This window comes from Phoca vitulina, unplaced genomic scaffold, assembly GCF_004348235.1.
Source record: "Phoca vitulina isolate PV1807 unplaced genomic scaffold, GSC_HSeal_1.0 scaffold4, whole genome shotgun sequence".
Lineage (NCBI taxonomy): Eukaryota > Metazoa > Chordata > Mammalia > Carnivora > Phocidae > Phoca > Phoca vitulina.
The window spans coordinates 34,948,349-34,962,235 of NW_022589707.1; the positions used below are offsets into that span (position 1 = coordinate 34,948,349).

At 34.0% G+C, this 13,887-nt stretch overlaps 1 protein-coding gene across 5 annotated transcripts in view; it reads left to right on the forward strand.

Annotated features, from left to right (window-relative positions):
* Positions 1-13,887, forward strand: part of DPY19L2 (dpy-19 like 2) — a 91,512-nt gene that overhangs the window by 13,673 nt on the left and 63,952 nt on the right. For all 5 annotated transcript variants that reach the window (XM_032401790.1, XM_032401792.1, XM_032401794.1 and 2 more), the window contains exons 5-7: positions 4,120-4,240; positions 7,037-7,130; positions 12,390-12,447. In XM_032401790.1, the coding sequence (XP_032257681.1) occupies positions 4,120-4,240; positions 7,037-7,130; positions 12,390-12,447 (273 nt within the window). The remainder of the gene's footprint in view (positions 1-4,119; positions 4,241-7,036; positions 7,131-12,389; positions 12,448-13,887) is intronic.

Here is a 13,887-nt window from a genome sequence, read left to right on the forward strand (position 1 = left end):
CCACATCAGATAGTACTATGATGTTTCTTCTAGCCTTCAAACTTATTTTTAAAAAACTCGAGAAGTGAAGTTTATTTTATCCATTTTTTAAATTTCTTCCTTATGTTCTAAGATGCCTTCTTTTATAATTTCATTTCTGTTTAGAGAATTTTCTTTAGCCATTCTTTTAGGGTAAGTCTGCTAACAGCATACTTTACTAGTTTTGTTTCATCCTTCATGTAAAACTCCCTTTAATTCTTGAAGACTTTTTTTTTTTTTTGCTGTATATAGGATTCTAGATTGACAGTTTTTTTCTTTCAGCATTTGATAACTATGCTACTTTATTCTGGCCTTTCGTGGTTTCTGATGAGAAATCTATTGTCAGTTGAATTGTTTTTCTTCTTTAGATAAGATTTTTTTTTTCTTCCTTGTTGCTATCTATCTGTCTATTTATTTATTTTTTTAGTTTTCACAAGTGTTCAGAAGTATGATGTTTAAAAGTTTTCCAAAAGTGTGATGTGTCTTGGTGTGGATTTCCTTGGTTTTATCCTATTTTTGTTTTGCTCAGCTTTGGTTTCTTCTTTCTTTTCTCTTTCCAAGACTTCAGTGATAACAAATGTTAGATCTTTTCTTATAGTCCCAGAGGTCCCTAGGGAACCTTATTATTATTATTTTTTTCAAATCTTTTTTTTCTCTGTTGCCCAGATTGAGCAATTTCTATTGCTTTGTCTATGAGTTCATGGATTATTTTCCTCTATCCTTTCATTCAGCTGTTAAGCTCATCCATTGAGTTTTAGTTTTGGTTATTGTATTTTTCAGTTCTGAAATTTTTCTTTCTTTCATATCTTCTGTTTCTTTCCTGAGACTTTCTGGGTTTTTGTTTCCAGCACATTCATAATTTCTCATTGGAGCAATTATTCTAATATTTTTGTCATCTCATTTTTGGAATCTCTTGATTTTTTTCCATTCAGTTTGAGATCCTATGGTTCTTGATATGATGAGTGAGTTTCATTATATTGGACATCAATGTCCATTCATTGATGGACATTTGATCATTATTTTATGAAACTGGATCTTATTTAAACCTTAGTTTTAGCTGGCTTTCTTTGGCATCACTCCAGCAAAGGAAGGAGGACGTCTGCCATCTTGTTATTGCCAGTTGGGTATTGAAGTCCAGGTTTCTCTCCTGGCCTCTGTTGACCCCAAGGTAGAGGTATTCCTCGTTACCTTTGAGTGGGATCAGAGTTCTGACCAACTCCGATCTCTGTAGACACCATGGTGTGGATAGCCTTGTTACCCCTGGGTGATAATGAAAGCCCTGACTCCTCACTAAGCCTTCTCTTACATTACCACACTGGGAAGGGGAAAGGATGACTTATTGCTGGTTGGGGTAGAAGTCCAGGCTCCTTACATGGTCTGTACTGACACCGTGGGGATAGAGAGCGTCCTACTTGGCTTTCTCTTAACAACATCTTAGTGGGTGAGTTGAGATGACTTATTAAAAGCTTAGAGAAGGTTGAAGTCTAGTTCCCAATTTGACCTTTATTGGTGGAACCATATGGGTTTTTGTTGTTGTTATTGTTGTTTTCTGTGGTATTTGGGTGAGGGGAGAGATTATTGTTTATAAAATTTTTATATATTCCAAGGCTGCCACTTTCCTGGTCCTTTAGCTAGAGAGAACAGGCTTTTGTCAGTCTTTTTTTTTGTCTGAACCCATTGGTGTTTCTGGTTGTCAGGCTCTTTAACTCCAAATCTGAGAAAATGAGGCAAAAGGAAAGTCCAGGAAACTCATCACCATGTTGTTCCTTGGGTCCTAAGATCCCTAGGTAGTTTGCCTTCTCTCTACCTTTCAGGGTCTTCTTATGTTTGATTTATATAATTCCCAGAAGAAATAGCAGAAAGTACGTCTACTCCATCTTCTCCAAAGCAGAAATTCGTATTATTTAACTATTTATATATTGTTTTTCATTTTTGTTCTGTTCAAGTTATTTTCTAATTTCCCATTGATTTTTCTCTTTGATCTATTGGATATTTGGTATTATGTTGTTTAATTTCCAAGTACTTGGGGGCTTCCCAGATTTCTTTTTTTCCTTTTTTTTAGAGAGGGAAAAAAGAGGTGGGGGAGGGGTAAGGGGAGAAGGAGAGAGAAAATCTTAAGCAGGCTCCATGCCCAGCGTGGAGCCTGACACGAGGCTCAATCTCACGACCTTGAGATCATGACCTGAGCCAAAATCAAAAGTCAGACACTTAAGTGACTAAGCCACCCAGGTGCCCCCCCTTTTTTTTATTTCTGTAAGTATTTTTCAATGTAATTTTTAGTAGTAACAATTGTATAGTATAGACCTAAGTTCTAAGATGAAAGAAGCTGTTTTCTGCACCAGCTTTATATCCCAGCTTACCTTCAGAGACACTCTTCTGTTCTTATTTCCTCTGATGATTATCTGTATGACTCTAGTGTAAGTGCAAAAATTTAAAAGACAACCGATTTCTCGAATCTTCAATTTTAGTTAATGTTGACTTATTCTGTGTGTATAAGATGAGGATTTAGCTTATTACACTAGTTTTAGGGTTATTTTTAGAACTTTAGTAAAATCGTGTTTCTTGTTCCATTAATTTCTAACAGTATGTTCTCTAAGACATTAGCTAATTTTTTCTTTTTACTTATTCAAAGATATTGAATAATTAGCAGTTTTCAGTCTCCTTGATGTTATGAAAAAGTAATCATGATAATGTAAATAGTATCATAAAGGATGAGGCAACAAGGAATCATTCGGTCTTATTTCACATTGCATAGATACAATATGGAGAAGATCTAGATATGGTTGCAACCTTATATGGTACTTCAATGTTGAAATGAATGTCCATACTTTTTGTGTTCATAAGGAGATTAATTTCTCACCCAAAGCTAAAAGTGTTAAGTTTGGAATAATGTATTTTGAAAAGGCAAAGCATTTAATGCTTAACTATATGCCAGCATGTAAGCTCTAATCCCTCATCACTCCTGCAAGGTGGTTATTATTAACATCATTTTAGAGATGAGGTGGCCAACGTTCAGAGGTTGAAGGATTTACTTCAGGATATCAAACCATAACTTGCAGAGTCAGAATTTGTGTTCAATTCTGACTTTAAAGCAGTGTTTTCTTATTATATCAAGCTATCTCTCAGAAAGGAATGTAATTCTAGATTTAGTACATACATTTAATGTGGTAAGTTTTTGTACATGGATGATAAATACACAAGAATATATTACAATTTTTTTGTATAAGGTCAGGTTTATAAGAGTAAGTGATAAAATAATAAATTTATACTTTTTGTATATGGAAAGATGTTTATGATGTTTGGTGACGTTTATTATGTTAACATCTTACATAATATTATAGGATACCGGATCTAGCTATGTGTTTTTATATACCAAGGGGGAGACTGGAAGGATGATCACCAAAATATTAAAAATAGTTAGCTCTCGGTGGTTTTCACTTTTCACTTTGAACTCTTTATTTTTTTATTCTTTTCCCAATGATCTTGCTTTATTTTTCCCAAATCTATAAATTATTTAAAAAAAAAATCTCCCAGGCATGACCATTTTGTTTGTAGTTTTCTATGGTTGTTCTTTTCCTTTGTCTTTAAACTTCACAAAGTGGTTTGCAGAATGGGAAGAATTGGTTAATTAAACCTGCTTGGTCAAAGTTTTAATGGGCACAGGAGCTATTATTCCATATGCAGTTGGTTTTATATTTTTTAGACTGTGAAGCAAATAAATTCAATAAATGAAATGTTATGAAATATTCCTGTAAATCATTGTATTTTCCTATTAATCACCATCATATTTTAATTATAAGCTATTTACTTATTTTACAGCTACTGTTTTTTATGTAGAATTGATCAAAGAATATACTACAGAGATGGTGATCATAACAAATTTTTGTAGATGTGCACTAATCAGTAATATACAAATTTAGTTTATTGTATGTGTATATATATAATTTTAAAATGACTGTTTTCCAAATGAAATGATTTAAATAAATTTGTCAAAGTTTATAATGTCAAAGGAAACCATCATAAAATAGTATTTTGGAAAAATTATTATTATGAAGATAGGATCTTTTCTTCCATCATCTCTTTTTGTTTTTGTCTTTGTAGGTGATTATAGCCTTCTGGTATCGCACATTTGTGGGAATAATGAATTTATTTGGGCTAGAAGCTAAGACCTGCTGGAATGTCACCAGAGTAGAACCTTTAAATGAAGTTCAAAGTTGTGAAGGCATGTTTCTTTCTAAAATGTTGCTGTGTTGTCATTAATTGTATATATGTGCATATATGATATTAAGTTGTCACTGAGTGATAAGTTAGTATTTACTGTTGGGATCAAGATGACCCAGGTAGTCATGGACCTCACCCTCACAGAGTTTACACACAAGAAGAGCATTAGTAGTTACAATTGCGATGGGTATTACAAATAAGAAAATGAGGTTGCTAAGGTTAGGAGTAAGGGAGAAGTGTTTCAAGAATAGGAACCAGAATATTCAGAAGTCCCAAGGCAAGAGAAAACTGAAAGAAGGCTAGACTTCTGGGTGCAGAGAGAGAAAGAGAGAAAAATGGTGTGAAATGATGCTGGGAATGTAAGCAAGAGTCAGAAAACAAAAGACCACTTGCTGGCTAAGGATTTTATACTTTACTCATTGAAGAATTTTAGCAAGTTAACATTTTAAAAACATTATTTTGCCAGTTATATGGAAAAGATACTAGTAAAGGACAAAAGTGGGTTCAGTGATGCCAGAGAGGAGACTGTTATTCTCTCAGCAGCTGATTGCAGGACAGATAACTGGAAAATGCAGATATATGGGAGATTTTGGAAGCAGAATTGACAAGATTTGGTAATGGATTGATGGGAGAGGGGAAGGAGAGTGAAGTCATGTAACACCGGTTTCTGGCTTAAGTAATTGAGTTTCTTTGAATGGTAAAAACATTTTAAAAGTAGCAGGTTTGAATTGCTACGGTAGTTTGAAGTACCTGGGAGACCTCAAAGTGGAAGTGTCAAGTGGCTACCTGCCTGGACATATATAGGAAGAAGAAAGTTCTGGTCTAATATAAACTTGGAGTCATCTGTATACAGATGATCATTGGAGCCTTGGAAGTATAAGAATTTCCTTAAGGATTCCCATATGAGACCTAGCAATTTTGGGGTGGAGTCTTTTGGGTTTTCCACATAAAGTTATCATGTCATCTGTGAAGAGAGAGAGTTTTACTTCTTCTTTGCCAATTTGGATGTCCTTTATTTCTTCTGTTGTCTGATTGCTAAGGCTAGGACTTCTAGTACTATGTTGAACAGCAGGGGTGGGAGTGGACATCCCTATCGTGTTCCTGACCTTAGAGGAAAAGCTCTCAGTTTTTCCCCATTGAGAATGATACTCGCTGTGGGAAGCTTTTTGTATATGGCTTTAATGATATTGAGGTATGTTCCCTCTATCCCTACACTGTGGAGAGTGGCTAAAATTAACAAGTCAGGAAACGACAGATGTTGGTGAGGATGTGGAGAAAGGGGAACCCTCTTATGCTGCTGGTGAGAATGCAAGCTGGTACAGCCACTCTGGAAGACAGTATGGACGGTCCTCAAGAAGTTAAAAGTAGAGCTACCCTACAACCCAGCAATTGCACTACTAGGTATTTACCCAAAGGATACAAACGTTGTGATCCAAAGGGGCACCTGCACCCCAATGTTTATAGCAGCAATGTCCACAATAGCCAAACTATGGAAAGAGCCCGGATGTCCATCAACAGATGAATGGATAAAGAAGATCTGGTATATATATATATACAGTGGAATATTACCCAGCTACCAAGAAGGATGAAATCTTACCATTTACATCAACATGGATGAAACTGGAGGGTATTATGCTGAGCGAAATAAGTCAATCAGAGAAAGACAATTATCATATGGTTTCACTCATATGTAGAATTTAAGAAACAAAACAGGATCAGAGGGGAAGGGAGGGAATAATAAAATAAGACAAAATTAGAGAGGGAGACAAAACAACCATAAGAGACTCGTAACCATAGGAAACTAACTGAGGGTTGCTGGAGGGGAGGTGGGAGGGATGGGGTACCTGGGTGGTGGACATTAATGAGGGCACATAATGTAATAAACACTGGGTGTTATATGCAACTGATGAATTACTGAACTCTACATCTGAAACTGATGATACACTATGTGTTAACTAATTGAATTTAAATAAAATAAGTGAAAATATTAAAAAAAGAATTTCCTTAAGGAGAATATGCAGATTGAGAAAAGAAGAGGGCCTATGACAGAACCTAAGGTGATCCAACAGTGAAGAGGTGTGGTGTGTAATGGAGGAGGTTATTACAGCAGACTGAAAAGGAATGGTGAGAGAAGTAGAAGGAATCAGAAAAGCCAGCCTTCAGATATTGGCTCCATCAGTTACACCTAAATAACTTTTGGCAAGCTATTTAAGTTTTCTGTGTTCTGTTATCTCAGTCAGTAGTAAGAGTATTTTCTTACTAACTAATCTCATAGATCCGTTCTGAGAATTCTGTGTGATCATTGTACAGCACCTAATAGACTATGTGTGTGTTTACACACACACACACACACACATTGTTTATACATGGGATATATTAAGAATTAAGGTTTTGTCTATACATAATAATGGATCAAGGAACTAGGTCATCTCATATGGACTAAAGGTGCTGCTTGAGGTCAGGGGCCATATCTTACTCATCCTAGAGCCTAGCAAAGGAAAAAATAATGCAGTGGGTTTTCTCCTGTAATGTATGCGGTGACTCTCCACAGAGAGTTGTAGATAATGAACAATAGCAGCATCACCTAAACAAAGTGAAGCACCAGCTAATCATTACAGTATATAATACCTCAAGTAAAAGGAAAGTACTTCTGTAACTCTTAAATAGAGCAGCAATCTGAACAGTGAATGTTTTCAGCAAGTTCATGAACCCTTGATTATAAAGCACTGAGATAATTATGCCCAATTGCTTTATAGTCATTTATTCATTAAATACTGAATAATCTGTTTTTTTAAAGGATTGGGAGACCCTGCTTGCTTTTATGTTGCTGTGATTTTTATTTTAAATGGAGTAATGATGGGATTGTTCTTCATATATGGTGCATACCTGAGGTAAGATTACTGTATTAAAAGATCTCTCAGTGGGCTTATAAGGACTGGCTGACATTTTCTGATTAAATGAAAAGGATAATTATGAGATTAATTGATTAATATGGAATTTTATAAATTTATTTTTTTCAGAAACTTAGCTGGTATCGTGCAACCAGAAACTAGAGCTGTCACTAAAATATCTTAAAGGCCAAAAAAATAAAAAATAAATAAAATATCTTAAAGGCCTCTCTTTTATCCTTGTGGGGATTTTTTTTTAAAAACTAATTAAGATTCCTTGAAGTTTTTATTTTTTTTTATTTTTTTATTTTTTTAAAGATTTTATTTATTTATTCATGAGAGACAGAGAGAGACAGAGACAGAGGCAGAGGGAGAAGCAGGCTCCCCGCGGAGCAGGGAGCCTGATGCGGGACTCGATCCCAGGACCCCGGGATCATGACCTGAGCCGAAGGCAGACGCTTAACCGACTGAGCCACCCAGGCGTCCCGATTCCTTGAAGTTTTTAATGAGAATACTTCTAGACAATATGTAAAATTACTGTAACAGGAATCTTTGGTTGGCATTAGTGGCAGGTTATTTCTAATTTTAGTGTCTGTAAATGTGAAATTAAGAAAGAAGTAAAAGAAAACGTGTATCACTGTAGCAGACACTTACATTTGATAGCCTATCTTTCTTGTTAATAGTACCACAATTTGGTTTGGGGTAGCAGTGTGTCCAGTCTCAGGTGATAGGTTGAAGTTAATTATGACAATTACGTATTTTGCTTCCCACTCTCCATTGCTTCTTGGGATATCCATATGAGCTAGTTTTTTTCAGTGAAAAATATGGTGAAATCAGTCTTGTTTACACCTAGGAAAGCATTTGTCTTTCTCATGAAAGGATAGATTTCAGCTGTCCCTTCTCTGTCTCCTGCTTTTAAACTCAAACGTGATACCTGGAGCTGCTGCGGTCATCTTGTGACCCTGAAGGAAAGGCCATAAACATAGCATAAGTCTGCCCTAACGTCCTTGTGCTGCTGAACCAATGCCAACAGACACTTACCTTTCATTTTCTTGTTGAATGACATAATAAACATCCATGTTATTTAAGTCACTTCTGTTAGGTTTTGTTTCTTACAGCAGAATATATTCCTAACTGATCATCAGCTTTCTTTATAATGTTATTCTTGAACTGCACAACATTTAAAGTTAAAAATCTAGATCTAATCTTTCAGTAAGTATTGAGTTCATATTGGGTTTTCATAGGGTTTATGTCTATGTAGAGATTAATATATATACACTTATTGTTTTAGGAAATTTTCAGCTTAAAAATACTAGCATAGTACCAATAAAAAATTGTGACATTTGCAACATTGTACCAGGTATCCTATCCAGCACAGTAAGTCAAGAAAAAGTAGTAGTAAGTATAAAGATTGGAAAACTTGGAAAAAAGAAACAGTGTCTGTCCTTAAAAGCAGATCACATGATTTTATGTAGAAAATCCAAAAGAATCTATGGGTAAAGTGTTAAAATAATAAAATTTATAATGTTACTGAATACAAAAATTAATATGCAGACATTGTAAATCTATACTTTGTTTTTTTAAGTGAAATTTTAAAAGGATGCCATTTAGAAAAGCATTGAAAGCATGAAATTTTTGATAAATATTTGACAAGAAATATGTATGACCTCTTTGGGAAAATTGTAGAACTTTTTTAGAGACTTTTGGGAAATCTAAATAAGTGGATATCTAAATAAATATAAATAAATTATGGATTAGAAGACAAAATTAAAAAGTTGAGAGTTACTCCAGTTGATTTATAGATTCGATACATTGCCAATTTTGTTTGCCTTGGTAAACTGATTTTAAAATTGTTCAGAAATGCAAAGGGCCTAAAATAGTGGAGACATTCTTGAACAAGATAGGAGGACTTGCTTTAGTAATCATTTCTGTATTATAAAACCGATATAAATAAGGCAATGTGATTGTGGCATAGGGATAGGCAAGTAGATCAGTGGAATAAAGCAGGTCTCAGAAACACTTGTCCCATTTAAAGACACTTGATGTATGATAGAGTGGATATTGTACATCAGTAGGTAAGGACCATCTTCTCAATAAATGGTGCTGGAATAATTGGAAGATCATAAGGGACAAAGAGAAGTTGGAACTATATGAAAATTAAATTCAAGTTAGATTACAAAATATGAAAGACAAAGTTATAAAATGCTTAAAATGTTATATAGAAGAATATCAGTAACTTGGGATAAGAAAAGATTTCTTTTAAACTTAAGAAAAGTTTTGCCATGAAGAAGAAAACTAATAAATTTGATGGGAAGAATTTAAGTTCCTCAAGATAGTATACAATAAAATGATAAGCCACAGACTGGGAAAAGATATTGCAAAGCATATACTGAACATAGTATCCAGACATTATAATCATTAATTTGATGATTTAACTAATTTATTGAATGCTTACTGTGACCAGAAGCACTACTCTAGGTGCCAGGAATACAATCTCTGTCCTCATGGAATGTATATTCTAGAGGGTAGACAAAGACTAAGAAGACAGCCCAATAGAAAACTGCACAAAATATTCATGATCAAACATATACCAGAAGAATTCCAAATTACCAATAAACATATGTAAAGTTGAGCAACATCATTAGTTATCAGAAAAATACAAATTTAAACCATGACATAGTATTTCACATCTACTAGATTGGCAAAAGGAACTTTTAACCATGGCAGATGGACATACAAATTAGTAAAATTATTTTGGAAAGGGCGCCTGGGTGGCTCAGTTGGTTAAGCGACTGCCTTTGGCTCAGGTGATGATCCTGGAGTCCCTGGATCGAGTCCCGCATCGGGCTCCCTGCTCGGCGGGGAGTCTGCTTCTCCCTCTGACCCTCCCCCCTCTCATGTGCTTGCTCTCTCTCATTCTCTCTCTCTCAAATAAATAAATAAAATCTTTAAAAAAAAAATTATTTTGGAAAAACTATGCATAATTTAGTAGAGTTGAAGGTGTAGATACCTTCTAACTCCACAATTCCTTTATAAAGTGTATACATACAGGGAACAAACTTGGTGGTTGCCACTGGGGAAAGGGGGTGGGGATACAGGCGTCCAGTTATGGAATGAATAAGTCACAGGGTGGAAAGATACAGCATAGGGAATATAGTCAATGGCATTGTAATAGCGTTGTGTGGTGACAGGTGGTAGCTGCACTTGTGAGTATAGATGTTGAATCGTTATGTTGTATACCTGGAGCTAATGTAACATTGTGTGCCAATTATACTAATATATATAAAAATATGTATGTATACATATGCCTAAGAAATTTTATACATGTACACCAGGAAGTATGTACAAGAATATAACAGTATTGTTTGTAATAGCTGCAAACTGAAAACAACTCAAATGTCTAACAACAGAGAAATGTACACATTACAGTTCATTAATACAGTGGAATACTATACAATATTGAGAATGAGCTATAGCTACATACATCAACATGGACAAATCTTACAAATATAGTGTTGAATGAATGAAGGTAAGCACAAACTTAAAAGATGCAACTTCCATTTGTGTAAAGTTTAAGAACAGATTAAATCATACTGTTGATATGTGTATAGATGTGGTTATGTTAATAATCACAAAAATCAGGATAGTGGCTGTCTGAAGGGGTATCAAGTGGGGACTCAGTGTGATGATCAGTTTTCTATTCCAATGATATTATGCTTTTAGTTACAAGTATGTTCACTTTATAATTGTTCTAGGAACTAGAAAATTTTATGTACTTTTTTATTTATGCCTTATAGGAAAATATAAACTCATCAGTATTTTGAGGGAAAATTACTTTTAGATTATGTTGGCAGGCTTTAAAATGTTCTATTTTTGAAATTAGCTCCTATTATACTTTTTTAATATGGAAAATGTTACACAAGACTAAATTTTTTTTTAAATTTGTATTTTTCATTGGGAGAGCTCCTCAGGAGGTGATGGTCTTCTCTAAATTGGTTACACAGTTCTGTAATATCAAATACATTGTTAGGCTCCAGTCTTTGAGAAGGATATGTAGATATAAAAAATGTTGGCTATAAAAGTGTTGCCAAAACTGTGAGGAGATTGGAAGTGATGGCATATGAGAAACAAAAGAAATAGGAATTGGGGGTAAATTTTTTATTTCTTACCCTGGCCACTCTCCCCTGTTGGCGTTAACTTGGAAGGAAGAATAGAAATTTTCCATTTCTCTTCTTTTGGTGGTTAATGATAAAATGGTAACCTGCATATCTGACTTTATCAAGTCCAAAATTAATTGAGATCTTTCCCCTTCTGATTAGTACAAAGAATTTTAGGACACTGCTTCAAAACAGCCCCTCACATCTTATAATTACTATCATAGTTTAGTGCCTCTATTACCCTCCACAGCAGGCACTATTATTGCTGTTTATATTGTCAATTCTTTTTTTTTTTTTATATTGTCAATTCTTGCTTAGATTTATATCCACATGATCCTACGTTCTGTAGGCTGCATTTGTTCTGCTTCTCACACCTTCCTCCTCGCAATTTCTTTCTTTTCAAAGACATCCTTTGAATTTTCTTTAGTGAAAATCTATTAATGGTAAATCACTTCCCATTAGCTTTGCTTGTTTTGAGCTCATTCCATCTGTTCTTCCATCATTCATGTGATATTTATTGTCTTCCAAGTGTGAAGCTGTGGATACAGTGATGAAAACTTACAAAGAAAAGGCAACTTTAAGAAATGGTTCTTAATCTTTGATGATCATCAGCCATTCAGGATCTGAGTTTTGTAGTCTGCATGGTGGTTTCTTTGGGACTGAATCAAAGAATGTTTGCAGTAATTTAGACCGTTCAAAGTCACTGTTAAGTGAAACTGCTGGGCTCTTGTCTTTGTCTCTCAGTCACTGAAATCCAATTTCAAAAAAAAACTGGCCTCCAGAAAATTCAGAGAATGCAATATAGACTTTGAAGTCCTGGCCTGCCTGTTAAAAATTTTTACATTCACATCTTATATGTTTTATTTAGAAAATATTTTAAATACAACAAATTATAAAATTCAGATTACTTTGTATGTATATTTTGTATACTTGTACATTCAAGATTAAAACATTACATGCATACTTTTGAAATTTTTGCATTATTTTGTATGGGGTTTAGTACTATAGCATTTTAAATATGACTTTAAATTCTAAGATAATTTTGTAAAAAACTCACTATTTTTATGAATTATTAATGTATACTCTTTTTTTTTTTTTTTAACAGTGGGACTCAACTTGGAGGTCTAATTACAGTATTATGCTACTTTTTCAACCATGGAGAGGTTTGTTTTCTAGAAAATAGTTTTTAAGATAGAGGGGCTGTATAGGAACAAGGAAATATATTCATCAAAACAATATATAATTTGCATATTATTTAGGACTTTGCAATATTTTATCATGTTAATATTCATATTTTAATCATGTCTATCCATATTTTACATAATTAGAATTTATGATGTGAAATATCTTGCCTGATTTTTAGTGTACCTATATTTTGTAGAAAATCCAAATACTCTATTTTGTTGAAAAAGGAAATACTGTACTTACTGAGTTCAGGCACTTTATATAAACATTATCTCATTTACTCCCATGACACTTTTATGGAAGGTAGTTATTATCCTCACAGTAGAAGATATGAAATTGAAATTTATAGTTGTTATGTTACTTATACAAGATTCCACATTCAATAACTGGTGAAACTGGGCTTCCCATTTTCCATCTGTCTGGCTCCAAAACCTTGCTTCCTTCTATTACATCATGCTGCCTTTTCAATTACACAAAATGCTGAATTCAAAATAGAAGTTTAGTAACTCAGTCCAATGGGATATAGTCCACCTACAAAGAGCTCATAGAAACTTACTTAGAATATGTTAGATTCATTCAACAGTATACTGAGTATGTAACCTGTGCCAGATTCTGTTCGATGCTGAGATGTAGCAATGAAAAGTGAGAGAATATGACTGCTAGCTTTTGGAAACTATATAATATGTTGTGGCATGGATTACATAGGGTTGGTTGAAGTTTTTATCCATTACTACTAGAAAAGGTAAATAATTGATGAATTTTAGAAAATCAGACAAAGGAATCATAAAAATTATACATAAATATGTAAACTTAAACAAATGCATTCATTTACCAGTGTGTTCATGTAAAGACAAAACCTTTTCTTTGAGTATGCCAGATGAATTGACTTTCTTATACATACCATAATCCATCTTTTAAAGTTTAGTTTTGGTTTCTTGGAAGAGGAGTAATAAGAGTTTATAAGAGTTTCAATTCTTTCTAGAATTTTAGAGTTCTTGATATAAAACTTTTATAATATTCTCACTCATGTCTTAAAAATAATTAGTTTTAAAGTCTATACAAAATGTCAGTACTTTAATTTATGTATCACATTAGTGATTTCCAGATACTTCCAGGTGTTTTTAGAAACTTAACCATTAACTCTTTTGAAGGTGTATTTCATAAATTCAGAGACAATTTTAATTACTTGTAGTGTGTGCTTATACTCATTAAACTTGTTACGTTTAAACTCTCTTGGTGTTTGTGAATGCCCTAGGTGACACTTGGTTAGATTTTTTCTGGGCATACATACATGCCAAAGCCCTGGGATGCCAGGGTCCTTACTGCAGAGCTGGAATGTGGATCTGGTTTTTCAGTTCCAAAATCCTCACCACTCCTATACCTACCATCTTGTTTGCCCTTTAGGTTTCTTATGTTTG